Raw genomic sequence first — 19,756 nt, forward strand, 5'->3', positions numbered from 1 at the left:
ATACTCTGCGAAAGCCTTATGAGGAAATACCGCATGCCGCTTCGACTTGGAACCCGCAAGGAATGAGAAGAAGAGGCAGACCAGTGATGACTTGGCAAAGGACTATCCGCAATGAAACTGGAAACTCGTTTAATGAACTGAGATTTATGTCTAGAAATAGAAATGTTTGGAATACTTTTGTTGAATCCTTAAGCTCCTAAGGGAGTATGGAATAATAACAATAATAATGGAAGCACCATTTGCTTTAGCGACACAAAATAACCTTTTTTCCATCGATTCTGCTAACTTTTTAAGTAAATTTACATCTAGAGAAGCCTTAATTGCCGCTTTAAGCTCTTTGGTGTTGTCAAATTGGCGATTGTTGGCGTAAACTCTTCTGACTAATATGGCCCAAATGTTTTCTATTGGGTTTAGATCCGGAGAACACGCAGGGCAGTCCATAGTTTCTATGGAACTATCGGTCAAATACTGCCTTGTTTTCTTGTTTCCGTGGATTCGGACGTTGTCTTGCTGAAAAACGAAGGGCACTTCCCGATTGTCCTGAATAAAAGGAAGGAGACTATTTTGCAAAAGGTTTTTGTAGTCGCCACTATTCATTCGTGATGATTTAAACTTCATATCAAGAGTTGCTTTCGATGTACATAAATGCACCCCAAACCATAACAGAACCTCCACCGAAGGTACGCTTGGAAAATAAGAGGGGACTCTTGCGCAAATCTCCCAAATAATTTAAAAAACCATCGGGTTCATCAAAGGTTCCATTTTTTTCATCGGAAAATATAACCTTTTTAAAAATGGGCAGCATTAAAAATATTCCAAATACCTTATTGTGTCTCAGTTGGTGTCTAGGCGTTTTTCTGCAAACTGAAGTCGCGTCAGGTTGTGCCACGGCAAAAGATGGGGTCCTTTTCTTATTTGTGATAATTTTAAATGATTGCCCCTCTGTAATGTTCGCCAAACTGTTGTTTTTAAAACCTTATTTTGAACAACAGCGGCCAAGTTGGCGCAAAACTTAGTCGAGTTAGAAGTTTTTCTTATGATTGCTCGCTGTTCTCGACTTGATAGTGATAATTTTCTTCAAACAGGCTTCAAAATGTTGCAATTTTCAGGACTCTGTAAAAAATTCCAGATAACACAACGATTTCTGCCTGTTTTTTTTTTGCAATTAATTTGATTGACAAGCTTGAATCCTTGTTGGCCAAAATGTTTCCATGCTCCTCTTGTGATAATATTGAACACCTCGTAATTTTAGGTTAGATTGAATAAAACTATAATTTAAGTCATCCAAAACAACAATCAGCACCTTCTATCTCTTCAGAAGCTTATTTTGGACTAGTGTCTTGTCATTATGAAACGCCGAAAAGACTAGCAAAAGTGCAGTGCGGTTCTACAAAATAGATTGAGCTTTCGCACCAGAAACAATTGATGGAAGTCTTAAGTCTGTTAAAATGACGCCAAATAAAAGCTACTCCGGAAAGTAAAAGCAAGCTTATGGTAGTTCAAAAATTGTATACCAAAGGTGTCTTATGATTATGAAACACACCTTACTACTCTCATCTAGAAGAAACGGCACGTCTAAATTACGCTCTTATTTCTACACTAATTTGCGCAAGCTCATTTAATCTCTCTTGCCTTATTTTGATATATACAGTTGTTTCTCTTGTTGTTGTACGGAAGCAATGTATTCTATATTCACAATGGATCTCAACAACTCAACCATAAGTGAGCCATGATTACAGACATTTTGAAAATATGGGTTCGGATGATCTTTAATTTCCAATATTTGGTTCACCACAGTGAATTAAGGTATCACTTGAAAGGAAACTTGTATTTAGACCACCCTTTATGTATAGATAAATACTTACCGCTGGCTCCTCCAGCGAGCCGTTAAGCTCTGTATCATAGACCTCCTCCGTTTTTGTTTCCGAATCGGCGACCAATATTTGTGACTCGTGTGCCAAGGCGCCTTCCAAGTAGATGGACTGCGGCTCAGGCATTTGGTCTTCGTCGTCGTCTTTGGACTGAGTAGCGGGGAAGGGAAATATGCAGAAAAGATAGTTTTTAGCGAATTTAAATTCTATGAAAATTAGTAACACTGGTAAGTAAGTGAAAAATTGAAATATTAAATTAGATGTGCTCAGAATTTTCGGGTTTTCAAAAGAATGTTAGGCAAATTTCGGGACTAATACTTAGGGATGTAGGTTAGTATTTGACGCTTATCAAAGCTAATTTTCTCATATGTATTTTCATATAAGTGTGTATACATTTATACATACATATATGTATATGTACATATGTATGTATGCACGTCAGCCTGGCACACTTACATGTTCAGGGTGTGAAAAGAAAACAGGCGTTGGAGGGCGGCCGGTCCATTTTTTGCCACCCTCACAACTTGCTGTTACCTCCATTCCAAGAACCTAAATTATATTCAAAATAGTTTCAAAATAAAAACATGTATTGCTACTCACATACAAACTGATATTAAAATGAGCATTAAAATCCATGAATATGAAAAAATTTGGAAAAAGTAACAAAAGTGGAATGGTAAACCAGAAATTGGTTTTGGTAAAATGAAAAAGGATTTGTATGAAAAAATGAAAAGGAGTGGGTTTTTATTTTGCAAAATATCTAATACGCCAAAATTCAAAATAACCGAGAAAAAATTAGTCGCTTTAAAATAAAAATTAGCTTATATTACGGCAAATGTTGTTTAAATGTTCACCGAGAAAATGTGCTTGTACATACATACGGACAATTCTTCAAACTACACTTTTCTTATGGACTGAAAAATTATTCTGCAGAAATGCGCTTAAAGCCTAGACAAACGGCGGCATTAATCGGCATACATAGATAACTTAATCGGTATTACCGGCGCAGTTAATTCTGTTTAAAATTGTAGTGTAACAGAAGGATGTTGCGCGGTTTGGTGAACAGCTGATTTGCTTTTTGGATAGTTCCGTCAGTAACAGATGAACCGCAGTCAACAAATACATAAAGCTTTTTCTAAGAATTTTTAAGGGGCGTGGCGTAATCCATATATATATAATAAAGAAAGCAGTTTATCATCTATAGGGTTTCCCAATAACAGGTGTTATTTTGAATAGCCCGCTATTTCGCTAGATGTCACTTTTGAAGCTGTCATTTTTTGATATTTGACAAGTAGAAACTACGCCATTAATAAAAATGGAGCGATACACGCTTAAACAACGCATTGAAATTATTAAAATTCACTACAAAAATGGTAAAATTTGGCAGTGACGCTTCGTAAAACTCGAACATTTTTGGGTCATCATGAAGCACCTTGTCGGACCACAATACAGAAATTGTTGAAAAAATTCGAGCTGTTGGGACAAGTTAGTGATGTGAAAAATAAAACCCGTGCACGTCGCTCAAGAACAGCCGAAAATTTTGCTTTTGTAGCCGAAAGTGTTGAAGAAAACCCAGATTTGTCCATTCCTCGTTGTTCTTTGGAATTAGGCATTCCACAAGCGTCGTTACACCGTATTTTGCATAAAGATTTGGGTCTTAAGGCTTATAAAGTGCAGTTAACACAAGAACTCAGGCCGGCCGTTCATCAACAACGTCGTGTCATTGCTGATTTGGGCGTTGAAATGCATGAAAATGATCCGGAATTCCATCGAAAAATCATCTTGAGTGATGAGACCCATTCCCACCTAGATGGCTTCGGCAAAAAGCAAAATTGTCGGATCTGGAGCTCAGAAAATGCAAGAGTTATTGTTGCAAAGCCTATCCTATCCTCAACGTGTGACTGTTTGGTGCGGTTTGTGATCCGGCGGAGTCATTGGACCTTACTTTTTCGAAAATGAAGCTGAATGGATTGCGCTATCGAGAGAGGATTAACGATTTTTTATGGCCGGAATTGGATGGTATTGATATGGGCAACGTTTATTTTCAACAAGACGGTGCTACGTGCCACACAAGTAACGAAACCATTGATATTTTACGGGAATAACACCTCTTATTGGAAGGCGCTTTATGTTCGGCAAAAAAATGGAAACTCAAGCCACAGGTCGTTCTTTGGATGTGCAACTTAGTGGTTCTGACAATTTTGACGCTTGATTTGGTGGGAAGCTCTTCGGAAGGGCTATTATATCACTAAACAGGGGAGAGTGCAAAGGACTTCACGTATTGGCATCACCGGAGCATGTAGGACTTGCCCCAGTGCTGCCCTGAATGTTGTTTTGCCATCCTATCGGCCTAAGTCCTATCGACTTTTACTTTATTTCCATTGTCGCGCAAAGGGCAATCAGGTTAAAGGAGGTTGGCGTCCGGAGAAAATTTCTCAAGCGACATGGCAGTATTTTTAGGCAGTTATCACCGTATTTCTCTGAACATGGACAGATCTCAGGCAGATCTCTCTATCCACAAACTGGAATTTGAGGGTCGTGCAAGAGCAATTTTTCCAAATGCGCAGGACTGGTACGAGGGAAAATCTGCATCGAAGCTGATACCTCTATCTTCACTGATGGTTCCAAGATGGAATCGGGAGTCGGTACAGGGGTTTGCCTTAAATAAGCCAATTTATTTATTCCCTTAAAATTGCCGAATACTGCTGGTGATTTTCCGACAGAAGTCTTTGCGATCCTGAAGTCATGTTTAATGCTTAGGAAGATAATGGGAGTGAGGGACGACGCCATGGTGCAGTTTCAAACTAGTCAACTCCTGTAAGAAGGAGTTCAAATCTCTTGCGTGCGCAGGTAACATTTCTCTGATATGGGCTCCAGGGCATAGGAACATAGAGAGAAATGAAATTGCCGATGAGCTTGCGAGGAAGAGGACTGAATTCGTCTCAGAGATCTCCTGCTCGCCCCTCGACATCTACTTGACTGTTGTTAAAGGAGAATTGCACAACTTATTTCTCAGCAAAGCGCAGAAGAGGACTCAGAAAGTTGATTCAATTTCCAAACTCGTCGCTGTATTTAAAGGTCATTGGACAATCGGCATTCACGCGGAAAAGCCAGGTATACCATTTAGCCCCCAAGAGCAGAAGCTGTGAGGACCTTAAGGGGAAGGAGGCTGTTGAGCACTTTCTCTGTAAATGTCCGGGTAAGACAGCTAGACGATTAGAGGTGTGGAATATTGATCATAATATTATCAAAACGACGCTTTAGTGCTATTTGGGGAGTGAGAGAGTGTTTTGTTTTTTTTGAGCAAAAAAGGAAATGTGTGTATTAAGCAAAGACAACGTTTGCCATGTCCTCTATACATATAGTTGGCTCGTACCCCCCTTTTTGGGCGTTTGACCAAGCTCCTCCTCCTATTTGTGGTCTGCGTCTTGATGTTTTTCCACAAATGGAGCGAGTTTCAAGCCGACTCCGAACGGCAGATATTTTTTATGAGGAGCTTTTTCATGGCAGAAATACACTTGGAGGTTTGCCATTGCCTGCCGAGGAGCGACCGCTATTAGAAAAAACCTTTTTTTTTTGGTCTTTCGAGCCTACGTTCTCTCTGAACTCCGAATGGTAGTCACACACCAACCCATTCGACTACGGCAGCCGCCACAAAATGTTTGTGCCGTGTCCTCTGCTAAAATAATAAAAGCGATTTTAGAATTTAGCGACTCAAGCCCCATAAGAAAAGTATAGCAGGAAGTATTGTGCAAATTGACTAAAATGATTTACTACGTGATTAAATTTTGAAAAATTGTAGTTATGTAAGCATTTAACAAAAAAAAAGAAAAACGTTCATTCTTACCGCCACTGATCTATCGACACTGCCATCCCGTTTCTTCTGTTGTGTGCTATTCTTTGATTCTACACCATCTACTGGCTTACTCGTTGCACTTCGCGCTTCCTGTTGCTCTTCTCTAGCAGCACTGGATTGGGTTTCACTATCTAATGCATTTTCTTCGGTTTTGGCTTTGTTCGTGTTTTCGCTGTGATCGTGCGCATGCTCGGGCTCAGATTTTGTATGCCCATTGGAAATGTCTCCAAAGTTTGATGTTGAATTTTCGCTTGATTTCTGCTAAAAAATAAATTTAGAATATAAACCAAAATGCAATATAATTTATGTGATGCGGTTTGCATTAATCATCTTTGTTATACATTTTTAACGGAATAAACAGGCTAAGTTCTGTGCGCGCATGCTGCTGCGGGTATTTTAGTGAGAAATCTTAGTGTTAGTGAGAAAAAGTTTAGTGGGTTTAAATAACATGCGGTTTCAAATGAAAGTTTTAATTTTTATTTATTAAGTAAAAAATGTAAATAAAAATTGACAAAACACTCACACACACAAATAGTTTAGTTAGTAAGTTTAAGTAGAAAATGATTAAAATTGAATAAGTCAAATTTCGCATTTAATAAAGCTTTTTTAGTTAGATCAACAAATAAAGAGAGTGAGTAAGTAACAGTTGCGTAGGCACTTGTACGTTTACGATCGTAAGATTTGAGTACGAATTGAGCGAAAAACGACAGTGAAATAAATGTATGTACATATGTGGGTGGTGCTAACCTTAGGTATATCTGAAGTCGCATTGTTCTCTCGTAATTTTAGTTGCTCATCAGCAGCATCAATTAGACCTTGAATTGCTGTCACAACTATTCGTATCGTTTGATTTTTTTGTTTTTTTTTGCAATTGAGTGAATTTTTAATTTTTCGGGTTTTTGTTTGTAATTTCAACAGGGTTCGTACACGCACACAAATATAGAATAAATAATGAGAGGAGAAGAAAATTTGTATTTAATTTTGTTCGTTTTGTTTTTTTTTTTTTTGTTTTTGCTTACGGAAGAGAACATATAACTGTACTTATCTATTGCATACTAATTGTAATATTTATGAATAAAAATTGCAATAATTAAATGATTTATGGTGGGAAGCGGTGATATTTGTCGCAAATGCGCTAACATAGTAAGCACTAAAGTAGAGATAGAAATGGGTTACATAGTAAATTGATTAGGAAGAAAATTCCGAAATCAAATCAGACTCAACATTAGAAATCATTTAAAATATGTCCTCTTCTTGATTTTTTTTTTTTTTGGTTTTTTTTTAACTGCAACAAACTACCAAATTTTTCTATTTACTGTATACTTCAATGTTTGTTATTTTATAAATATGTAAGAATATAGAGTATGTTTTGTTAAATTATTACGAGTTAGTAAATCTGTTTGAAACATGCATTTGCGGAAATTATTTGTGTGGTGCATGCCTTCGTGTTAGGTAGAAATTCGGGACAAGACGGTGGCAGACCTAACGAGGGGGTTGCAAGGTGACAAGAAATCGAACTGCGAACTGTGAACGGCTAACTGTGAACTATATAGTATATTCACATAACATACATACATACATATGTGTGTGTGTAAGGCAAAAATGCACTAAAATCAGTTGTCAATATTTAATTCATGCCATTTCGGGTGAGTAATGAATCGTTGACTGTTTGCGTTGTAGCGTGACTGCACACATACATACATACATATGTAGTAGATAGGTATGGGACCTTCGGGAGCATATGGCGTACTATATGTACATATTTTCGGAAGGAGTTATGCGTAATAATTATTTTATAAATATATCTATATGTACTTAGTTTGGGTGAAGTGACTTGCGCTTGACTTGATTTTATATTAGACGATTGATTTTTTTGAGACTTGATTTGTTGTGAACAGTCTAATGTACTTTACGCTTTATAAATTGTATGGCGATCATCTTGTAACGAACGTAAACACCAACAATAACGGTAATAATAAAAATAAAAACAATATTTTAAATTAAATATGCAAAATGGAAAAAGTAATTGGTAAAATAAGTTGAAAATTATCTCACATGAATATTATGAACGCAACTATGTAGCTAAAAATTATCGTTCCAATTATAAAATAATTTCGATATGTACAGGAATAATTGTAGTGTAATTTTTTTTCGTTTTTTTTTTTTGTAATTTTAGTATGCAGGTTTTTGAAACTTGTTTCATATTGATTTGTGCAGAAATTATATGTACATTTTACAAATTGAAAGCGAGATAATTGCTGAAATTGGCGGCGTGAAGAAATTGTATATGAAATTGTCAAAATATTGCAAATATAATAATTTGCTACGTCCAGACGATTATTATTAACCATGAAATACTTCAAGTTTTGCAAACACGATTTTATTTGGTTGTTTAAGGGGTTGGGTATACAGTTAGAATTATCAAAAAATCTATTTTTTTTTAAGAATTAAAAAAAAGTTTGTTTATTAAGAATTTTCAAAAAATCGATTTTTTTGCTCATTAAGGAAACTCAATGTACATACATACATATATTTAAGAATACAGAAAATTTAATATCGCTCCAGTGAATATTTTCGAAGTTACACGCAAATTTGAAAAAAAAAATTCATCCTATGTAAAATGTTTTTCAAACATTAAACGCGTTTTTCTCAAAATGGTGTTTTGAAAGTGGTGGAGGAATAGTGGTTCCTCGAAAACAGCTGAACCGATTCGTCTCAAATTTTAACACGTACACACACATATTTTTTAGTATTTAATCGAGGATTTTTTCTCACCGGCAAATATTTTTGTAGTGAAACTTCTGAGGCGTCGATGGACGAGCTAGAATGGGGAGTCAAATTTCAAGGCCATGCAACGTTTTCGGCATTTTCGTTCCGCGAAAGAGAAAAAAGATATAACGTAGAGGAAAAGGAGAGAGAGAGAGAGAGAGCTATACCTTATATATATCTTAGATACGCTTTAGGCTATTTTTCTTGAGTTTTTTCTTGTGGTTCCTAATTTCTAGTGAGAAATAACACTGCCTACTTTTTGAGGCTTGTTTGTTGGTGCAAATTTGTAGGAAATATATATTTTTGGTGCCTACTTTTTGACGTTATATTTCTTGGTGCCTACTGTTTGGGGCGTTTTTTGGTCCCAATTTTTTGGCGTTCTTTTTTTTGGTGCCTACTTTTTGGCGCTTATTTCCGTTTCTAAAGTGCTATCCATTCCGGCGTCGGATTCATTGGTATTGCGTTGCGGTAATTTGTGCCGTTGCTGCGGTCCTGGAATCGCTGCGTTTGGGCGGGTGACAAGCGCTCGGAGTAGTGCGCGTTGTTGCCACGGCTTGTTGTCCGGCGTTTACCTACACCGGACAACCCTTCTCCTTTTTTTGTAAATTTTGTCTATTTGTATTCTCTTGTGAATTTATTTAGATATATATTCTTTCTCTCTCTCTTTCTCTCGTTCTCTCTCGGGTCTTTCTCTCTTTATTTGTCTGCCTTGAAAGTTTCACTTCTGTTATGTGTACTACGCTACACGCACTTTTTGTTTTTTTATAAACAATTTAAGGCCGAAATGTTGGTCAAAAATCGTTTTTTTAATGTTTTTTTTTTTAACCGCCATTTTGTCAAAAACATTTATTTTGCTTATTCCTTTGATTAATTACTAGATTTAACATTACTTTAACGAAATCTGTTCAGTTTTTTTAATTTCAGAGGATCCAGTTCAGAGACAAAGTGGTCACCGCAAAACGCCTTTTTTGAGAGGAGCTCCCGGAGAGTAGCTGTAGCTCCTTTACAAATAAATATTTTTTACTAATACTAATACTAATACTTAGCGGCAGGCTAATCACCTACCCTGTCAGAAATGAAATAGATTAACGTAACCAACGCAAGGCTGAGTCTTGTCGAGGCCCTATGGTCCCGAGTGCAGAGAACAAGGAAAAAAACTACGAATACTAAGACAGTTAAAAAGTAACCAAATAAGTGTACACATTTTTAGATAAATAAATTTAAAAGTTTTCTCAGAAAAAAATTCTGGAAAATTCGCTTTTTTCGCCCTTCTAACTAAACTATATATAACCCCTTAATACAGTAAATTCAACTATGTTTCGCTGTAAGTCCGAAGGCTTTTTGAGCCCTACCTCACACACCACTCACAAAACAATCCGATTTTTTTCAAAATTATTGAAACTGCCTAACATCTAAGAACGTTTTAAGCAATTCAAGCAAAGAACCAAGCACCTCTGAGCTTCAGTTTTAATTATTAACCCGTTGCGAAATTATAAGGTCATCAGGTGGTAAGTTTTGACTATTTTTTTAAATTTCTTTAATCTCAATTTTTCATTCATAAAAACTTAGTTGCACAAAATTTATAGGTAGGTAGGGGAAATGGTTAATGCACCACTCTGGCCCTCCCCAAGTAGCACAAAGTGCCGTTTCGATATCATTATGAGACCTCCAACGGGCAGATATCTACTGCCAGCCAGAACTGTTGAAGTAATGGAGAAGATTGATGGAAATCGATTGGTCTCCCTTTTTAAAGTTGGATATTTGTTTTGCTTAGACATTTTTCTTTTTTTTTGTAAAAATTTTAAAATCTTTTTGGCAAATTTGATAATTATTAACACCATGTGATTTAGCACAAGTACTGGAAAATTAATCTATGGCCTGAAAGGTTTTAGTATCAATGAAATTGTTGCTGTTAAAAATTCAGTCTTGGCTCTCGTTGCTTTACTCGTTACATTTCACTTTTTGAAGAAGTTAAGCAAAAGAGATTTTTTGTTAATATATATTTGCCAATTTTTAAACTAAATCGCTCGCTTTGGAATATTTTTAAGTTTTTACAAATAATTTTTTTTTTGGACCCATAAAAGGCAAACAAACAGACAAGCATTCATTTTGATAAATTTGCGCATATTTGATGTATAGATCGAATTAAGTCACATTGAACAGGTGCTAGCAGTAGAGCAAAAACAGCTACAGGCAATGTATTTTGTTTTTGCTTTGGGTTTCTAAAATATGAAAATCTATAAAAAAAGATTAACGGATTTGAGGAATTCAAGGCACATTCACCAAAGGTGGTGGCACTAGACCAACAAAAATGTTTTGTACGTTTGATTGTCAAAGAAAAGTATTGGCAAAGTTGAAAACAAAGAATGGATTCGCCTTGTTTAATTCAAGGCTGACAGCCACATGGACACGGCGAAAGAAAAAAAATAAATCAGCTGATTTACCGCGACCACCTTTAATAGATAGGCCTTGGGAATCTAAATAAAAAAGTCGTTGACATCGTCGGATTCAGTATTCTTGAGAATCAATTTGCGACACGGCGTAATCGCTTAACCGTTTGGCCATGTGGAGAGTAAATAATTTGTTCGAATAATTTGAGAGAGTTTGATAGTTGTTGAGCGGATGTGGCTTAGGATTTTTTTTTTTTTTAAATTTTTTTTCTCTTTTTATTTTATCACTATCTAGAAAAGACTGCAAAATATTGGTTGGAGTACTGACGGGACACTGTCTCACCCCACATCACGCGGTCAAAATGGGATTAGTCCAGAGCGATGCGTGTAACACAAGCAACGAAGCGAATGATAGAGGTACTTTGGAACACCTACTTTGCCACTGCCCTGCTTTTTGTAGCACTCGTCAAATGAGTCTAAAATCCACATAATTTTCATCATTGAAGGATATTGCTGACAAAAGGCTGAACGGCGTGTTAAAACTCGCGAACAGGTGCATTAAAAATTACATAAAATAATATCTTCAACTCCTTATACATAGCACTGGTAACAAAATGGCTCTTAGAGGGCTATGTGAGATTTTTTACATATCAGCCAGCACTACCTAACCTAACCTAAGAATCTTTCTCTTTCCATTTTTTCTATTCTCTTGCATGCTTATATTAACCTAACCTTCAATTTTACAGAATTTGGCATACAAAATAAAAATAAAAAAGTGAAATACCCTGACATTTTGAGGATTTTAATGCCGCCATTTAAATAATAGTTCGAAAAAACAGTTTACAGTTGTTGCGCTGTTGTTATTTTTACAGGAATTTTACAAAATACAAAAACTTTCACGAAAAAATCTTAATATTTCCATTTTCTTTTCTATAACCTTTCATATTTATATTAACCTAATCTAACTTTTCGTTTTAGTTTCCAAAGGTTCTCTCAGTCTCTCTGTCTCTGTTTTAAAATTAAGTCACAGCGGAGTCTCTCTCTGCGCAATTTTGTGTTCTATCATTGCTGAGAAGAGCACAAGAATGATAGAATACGAGTACACCGTGAGAAGAACAGTTCTTTTCAGCTATTGTTGTTAAGTAAGCGATTTTAAACTTTTTTTTTTGGTTTCATATTATTTAAAACTTTTTAACGAATAATTTAAAACTTTGCAATATGAATATGAATTAACAGTAAAAGTTCTTCGGCAAAACTAACTTCAGCAATTATCGTACTTTTGTTGTACGTTAAACCCAACACAAGGATAAATAATGTCCAACAATTTTATTTATGTATTGTAGATACTCTAAACATTGTGGAGAACTTTTAAATTATGAAACTTAATTTGTTTTTTTGTTTTTTTTTTTTGGTTTTTTTTAATCATGTTTGGGTGCATCTATCTAACCTTAGCTTCGTATTGGTCTGAGTTCATTTCAGCGATTAGTTTTGCCATCGCCTTTTCGGTATCCTCAAGCTTTTTGCGCAATTTCTCAATTTCCATTAATTGTTCGGTTTCCTTGTTGAATCCGGCTGCCAGAATGCCACCATCGCCACCAATACCACCAAATGAGGCAGGAATACCATGACTGTGTTGCTTGAGTTGCGTTGAAAGATTGGAAGCTGCGCTGGCAGTTGCCAAACTAGCATTATAAAGATCGCTGCCACCTCCAACACCAGCACCAGTACCAGCCCCACCACCGCCACCACTGCTGATGTGTTCGTACAATCTCGGCCCTAGAATGTTATTGGTTTCGGTATTTGGTTTCAGTGGGATATTACACAACAACACGATAAAACAACTCTCTACATTTTAATGATCTCATTTTTTTTTTATTATTGTCATGATTTGTTGTTACATTGTAAAATAAAGTATGCGATGCGAGAAATGCACAAAAACATATATGTACATACATGTAAGCATACAAAAACAAAACATATGATAACATAATACACGAGTGTACCATATACGTATAAATGTTAAAGAGTAACATAAAATGTATGTAGGGGTGAATGGATTTGATTAAGGTGAGCATATGTTTGTGTATATGTATGTAGAGGGGAGGAATTTTACTTCAATAACTGGTTTATATTTGTAATAACTGTATTTTGGCTTGTACGAGTAAAAATTGTATTTGTGTGCAAAAATATTAGATTTTATTACGAGTACAACAACATATTATTTCACAACAACAAAAATTACTGTTTAGAGTAGGTTTAAATGCAGTTGTATAGTATAAATAAATATGTATCGAAAAAATGCATACAACATTCTAACGGTCAATTAAGACGCTATAGAATATTTCTGATTATAGAAAACTGGCTAACCGTTCTTCAGTTTTATATAGTAATGGGGGAAAAATAAACTTTTATGCAGTCAAAAAAGTAGGACATATTTTAAAATGATTCCAACTAAAAATATTGTAAAAAAATTAATAGTTAAAATTAATAACTAATTGTTTCTATGTATTCACTGACAGATTTTATGATGCTTATGTATATGTATGTATATATCACGCTTGTGATTTGTTTGTTTTTTTAACTTCTTACTTGCTTGATGTTCTCGCCACCCTGATTTATCAGCGTGCATGAGAAAAGATCAAAGAAAATACGAGCACAAAATGTATATATGTACATATGTATGTGTATGTCAAAAAATCTATTAAATGAGGGGAACAAGTACAATGTATTGGACGATTACAAATGTATTAACATCATAAAAATAAAAAAAAAATTCTCAACTTTAGTGTTTATGAAAGTGTTTGGTTTTTTTTATTTAAAAATCATATTTCATAATAACTTAACATCCCTTAACATGTAAATATGTGCGTACATATATACGTACATAGGTACAGAGTTCAAAAGTTTACTATACTCAAGTATTAGCCACTACTTTAACCCTTCAACCCTTTTTAAAACTGCAGCTACTAGGTTGTGCAATAGGTTTTGCGATTCGATAAGGACAACACAATTTTATAGTTTGAAATACACTTTAGTATTTAGTATACTCTTCCTGAGCATCAATAAACTTCTTCCATCGAGATTCCAATTTATGAATTCCATGCCTGAGGATCTGGAAAGGTTGCAAAATACGCTCCACAGAAGTTATGACCTCATTGTTACGAACAGTCTGGCAGCACACTCAGAGTAAATCTCACTATTGCTCAATTGCAATCCTGCAATACGAGACGATCGCGGATTGGTCGATAAAAAAGCCAAGAAAAACAGGAGAACTTTAGCAAAGCGGGAGCTGTGTGCGCAAAAAGGCATAACGCGAAAAGAGGGCAGAGCGATAAACGAAAGTTAAATTTAGTAAATAAATTTATTACGGATTTTTTGTTTTAACACTCATCATTTGATGAAAAACGCTTTTCCACGAATTATTTTCTTCAGCTGGTGTCGGTTAGGTTACAATAAAATTCAGAATTTATTGTTTTACTAGTTTGCAAGTAAGCCACAAACAAAATTCCTTTCGCATCACAAAAAAAGCTGATGCTAACACCTTCTCGGCCAATTTCTGGACACGCACTCGGTTCGGAGTCGAGGAACCAGGCCACTCTTTAGCTTCTTGTTTTGATTTAGGATCATTCTGATAGACTCAAGTCTCATCTATAGTGACAAATCGAGGCACAACATCTATTTTATTCTATCTTTAAATGTTGCTGAGAAAGTCGCATTCGAATGTGTTTTTGTTCTATTCTTAGCGAATGCGGTGCACCCATTGTGCACACAGCTTTCTGAAACCCAATACTTCAGTCTAAATATTGCTTACACTGCCCAATGAGATGCCTAGGGCTTCTACTAAATCTCTTTCAGTCACTTGACGATTTTCCAATACGATTTCCTGTATTTTTTCTATGATTTGTCGTATTGTTGCTGTTTTTGGACGTACTTGACGTGAATCGTCTTCAAGGCTTGTACGACCACGTTTAACCTCAGCGAACCATCCTTCTACTGTACTAATTGATGCCCAAAAGTCCTTATACATTTTCACCACCCGTTCATAAATTTCCATTGCTTCTAAACCTTTCAAAAATAATTGCACGAAACTTGATTTTTTCCATTGTAGAAAATATTGGGACACGTCGAGACAGATTGAAATGAAACTCCTCCTGAGTTCATATGGAGAGTCTACCAACATAACAAAAACAAATTTAAGCTAGTAGCCTTCTTCATCGAACCGCAAAACTTATTAAACAACCTGGAGTTTACTCGTCGGCCCTGTTCTGGGTGCAAGCAGAACACATGAAAGTGCATAGCACATATGACGTGACACAATTATTATTGAAATTGCTATCAAAGTGGTTTTCCCTTCTAGAAAGCCGAGTGTCTTTCCTAAGAATTGTGGCATTTTCCTTGTGTGTTTTAAGCACAAAAATCATATACCTGGTTATAACAAAATTATAAAGTCAGTTGATATGTATTTACTTCTTATGTGCATTTACTCAATTAATGTTTACAACAAAAAATAATTGACAAAAAAAAATTTTATTAAAAAATATAAACGTTCAAATGTAATCGAGCGAAACTTATGAATCCCAGAACTATCAATTGATCTGTTCACTATTATTATCGCTACGATGGAAGTATGTTTTTTCTCCTAAAGGTAGTAATTTCATTTCTAATTATTTATACTGATTATTATTTATACATATATGAAAACACTAGAATATTTGACTTACCTATCTTAGAGCCATTGAGTTCCTCAACATGTCTGCCATTTTCTTGACCAAATACTTCCTTCCTAAAATTAGGGTCACTTGCAGTAGGTCCATAAGGCGTATTCGAAATAGGCCTCTTGAACACTATCTGTAAAGCAATAAAATCAATTTTAAAATTTCCTTTACTTGAATTTATTTTATTGTAAAAACTGGAAGAATATACGAATCATTATTGAGAATCCTCGTTACTCTCGCACACAAGTATGATGGAGTACAGAATTTGGCCATATAAAGCAAAATTGTGAGAGTAACTTGGGTTGCAACGTCATAGAGGAGTTGACAGCTCTGCTGTGCCCACTCATTTCACCCGTATTCTTAGGCTCTTTCAATCATACGCGGTGGAAAGAATGCTGAAGGTGGCCCAGAGTGATAGACAGCAAGATTGCGAAACTTTGGGTTCATCCTCCTGAAAACGGATCAGTGTATACCCACGCTTGGTCCAAGCGGAACATTCTCCACCCACATTCCATCAAGAGAGGAGTAGACTAGGTACAACACTTGGAGACAGAACGTGGTGAACCCGTTCAAGGATGACCCGAAGTTGGGCTGGGGGGGTTGGCGGAGGAGTATTCTCCGAAGAGCTCCTTATCAGACTCAAATTCATGATACCAGGTCACTGTAAAGTGTCCCAAGCAGTGTATAGCTGAAATCAAAGAAGTAGCTGATTGGCTACATACTTGCGTAATAACTGTCAAGAAAGTAAATTTTTACTCCGATAGCCAAGCGGCAATTAGAGTACTGCACTCAATGACGGTGCATTCAAGATTGGTCAGGGAATGCTTGGTTTCACTTTCGATCGCATCCGAATTCTTAGACATAAAGCTCATCTGGGTACTTGGTCATAGCGACGTTGCGCGAAGCGGATGAACTGGCAGGTAAGAGACCTGTGAGACAGTTTCCCCGCGAAAGGAGAGTATTGGGATCCCCTTGAGAACATGCGCTCTACTCCTGGAACAATGAGCGCTGGTCACGTACACAAACTTGTAAGGACGCAAAATCCTTTTGGCCAAGAGTGGATCGGAGGCATTCGAGGGATCTTCTGAGGATGACAAAAATATTTATTTTCCAGTTATTATATTATATAAAGCATCGGGGGTCTATTACAACGTTGCTATAACCGGGCGTTTGTAGTTGAGGGTTAAAGCTATCACAAGGCGCTCCATCTAGCGTTAGGAGTTCGACCTCTATTTTTTTTTTAACTTAAATACTAAAATAAAATCCGTTCTGTGCCAGAAATTTTGTTTATGGTGAAGCAGTCATTTTACAAAATGGTCACTTTTTGTGCAAACAAATTTGAAAAACATTGAAACATTCGAAAATCGAATAGTCAGCCGAACTGTGCTACGATTTTACTCCATTAAACTATTATTTGTGGGAAGCCGTTAAGGATAGAGATAATTCAAGAGTTGAATTCATATCATAGTGAGATAATTACCGAAACTAACGAAAATATCATATTGAAAAATTTATTGTAGTTAATATAATATAATGAGCTACAAGAAATCCAGTCGGGGAAGTATTTTTAATGAAATTTTGCTCCATGTTTAATGGCTAGCTTAGTTTTCATATTTACAATAATATCTACAATATTTTTTTTTACAAACAAAATTAAATTAAATTCCAAGCGCTACATGGACCACCCTGTAGTACAGCCATGCAAAATTTATGTGCAAAACTTATTTTGGCAGAATTGTTTCTCTTTAAAAACGGTACTCTCCGAAAGTAGTGTACAGAGTCTTAGCGCATAAATTTGTTGCTATGAATCTGGAAGAGAGAGAGCGCGCCTTACCTTCATAATAGTGTAACCGAAGAAGACTATGATGCCAATGGTGTAAAGTGGCATTATGAAGCCCATGCTGTTACCACCACGGCCTTGCGGTTGATGCATGGAGCCAGCGCCCATCGGTGGACGCATACCGGGTATTGGACCAGGCTGGAAGAGAAAAAATGTGTAATATATTGAAATGCGTGTATATATGTATAATATAATATATATATTTATGTAGTTAGACATGTAGTCTATACATATAGATATGTATATAAAGTATATTAGGTGCAAGTAAGTTTTAATTTTTGTTTTTAAGAAATTGTGACTATTAGAATATCAAGTGATACAACACAGAATGTAGTTGTTGTGAAAACATCCGCGGCATTCCGATTTGAAGTCATGTTAAAATACCAACATCGCATTTTGTGTGAATGCTTATCGTCAAAAACTGACATATTGAAGAGCATGCATTAGGCATCGCTAGGGTTTCGTGCCAAAAAACTGTTTCTAACTCATTATTTGCATATATCTTCCCGTATGCTTTTAGGAGTTCGTAAAATGCGATAAACTTCTCAGTGTACATCACTCCATATTATTAGACACAGTATTACCTTCAAACCATCTATGTATGTATGTATATGTATGTATGTATACTTGTTTGTGTTCTGTAAATGATAACATATGTACATATCTTAACAAGATTAACAGAGGCAGATGCATACATACATACATGTACATATATGTGCACACATAAATATTTCTGTGCGAAACTGAAAGTTATGAAAGTTTAACCTTTATTACTTTAAGTCACATATTCTTCTCATGTCATGTTACAATTAAGTCTTCTATTTATACTTAATGCTAAATAAAACTGAATTCATTACGGTTAACGTTTGGTGTACACCTATGTAATTCTCATTTTTTTTACACGAATTTGATTTAACATGAATTAAAAAGAAAAAAATTCTTTAACACGATTTTCAATATTATTTTATTTTCAATATTTTTAAGGATTTTCTTGAATTTCATTAAGAAAATAGAGTGAGATTTGTCGACATATGAACGAAGCGTTTAAATTAGTCTCAAGAAAAGTCTCTGAGACTCGGTAGATTCTTCTCTCGCCGTTTAATAATTTATTTCATATAATACTACTGCTACTAGAACCTAATATGTATATTTGTTACTGGTCTAGTGAGCCACTATGCTCACGATACTCTATGGGACGCTTTTACAAACATATGTTTGTTGCTGGACTAGTTGGTAATTATGCTCACGCCACCTTACAGGACTCTGGTGTATATATATGTATGAACATATGTTTGTTGCTGGAGTAGTGGGACACTGTGCGCACGCCACTTTACAGGACGTTTTTACATATGTATGTTTGTTTGTTAGTTGCTTACTTGTTATTGGAAAACACTAATGTTAGACTAGTGGAGCACCAGTGTCAAAATAATTGGCACGCCATTTTACAGGTAGCTCTTATGCAGTTTTTGTTACATAAACATGCATACATATGTATTTTATACGTATTATGTTACTCAAATGAACGAAATAAATAAATGGGCGCATATGTACATATACATATGTAGTACAAAACTCGCATTTGTCACAACATACAAATATTTTATCATTAAAAACAATAATGTGAAGAAAACTTTCCTTTATACCGTTTAACCCCACATTTAGTACATTTTCCATTAGGTTAAAAAACTTAAAAGTGTAAGAGAGTCACCTCTTTTTACCGAAAATCTTAAATTTTAACATAGCAGTTTTACGATGAGCTACCATTTCGCGGTTTGACGAATGAATGAATAATCATGACAAATATAAGCTCAACGTACTGATTTGCTAAGCGCCATTTTGAAAATTCATTGCGCCCGTACCAACATGAAAAAAAGGAAAGCTGTTAAGACACGAAAATGGCGAAAGTTAAAACGTGGGCTGTAGAAGGTGTAAGTGTGGTTTAAGTGACATTTCAGGCATAACAAGACGGCTTTCGCTACATCTTTTTTGCAGTTCATATTTAATTGATTTTTAAGTTTTGCGCGTATCTTCATCTAATAACGCCGCCTCCTATTCCCTTGTCTTAAAATGTTACTTCTCTGTTTTTTTGGTCATTTGTGTAAAAAACATTTTTAAACAGTCTAAGTTAATACACACATACATATACGAGCACACATACATATACAATTTTAGTCGTATTACAAAACCCAACATTGCTAATTTCTACTAATTCTACTCCGTTTAAATAAACTCATTTACATTAGCAACAAAAGTATGATACATCAATCTCACCAAAGCTGAGAATGAGTGTTGAGAATTTTTGCGGTCTTGATATA

At 35.6% G+C, this 19,756-nt stretch overlaps 1 protein-coding gene across 13 annotated transcripts in view; it reads right to left on the reverse strand.

The window, feature by feature from the left end:
* Nucleotides 1–19,756, reverse strand: part of LOC128868744 (uncharacterized) — a 47,808-nt gene that overhangs the window by 2,287 nt on the left and 25,765 nt on the right. For 8 of the 13 annotated variants that reach the window (XM_054111188.1, XM_054111191.1, XM_054111189.1 and 5 more), the window contains 6 exons: nt 17,436–17,579; nt 15,608–15,734; nt 12,334–12,662; nt 5,719–5,988; nt 2,328–2,420; nt 1,866–2,021 (listed from right to left, as the gene is read on the reverse strand). In XM_054111188.1, coding sequence (XP_053967163.1) covers nt 1,866–2,021; nt 2,328–2,420; nt 5,719–5,988; nt 12,334–12,662; nt 15,608–15,734; nt 17,436–17,579 — 1,119 coding nt within the window. Of the gene's footprint in view, nt 1–1,865; nt 2,022–2,327; nt 2,421–5,718; nt 5,989–6,474; nt 6,561–12,333; nt 12,663–15,607; nt 15,735–17,435; nt 17,580–19,756 lie in introns of all 13 variants that reach the window. The other 5 variants (XM_054111200.1, XM_054111198.1, XM_054111194.1 and 2 more) reach the window with 4 other exon arrangements.

This window comes from Anastrepha ludens, chromosome 6 (assembly GCF_028408465.1).
Source record: "Anastrepha ludens isolate Willacy chromosome 6, idAnaLude1.1, whole genome shotgun sequence".
NCBI classification, from domain to species: Eukaryota; Metazoa; Arthropoda; class Insecta; order Diptera; family Tephritidae; genus Anastrepha; species Anastrepha ludens.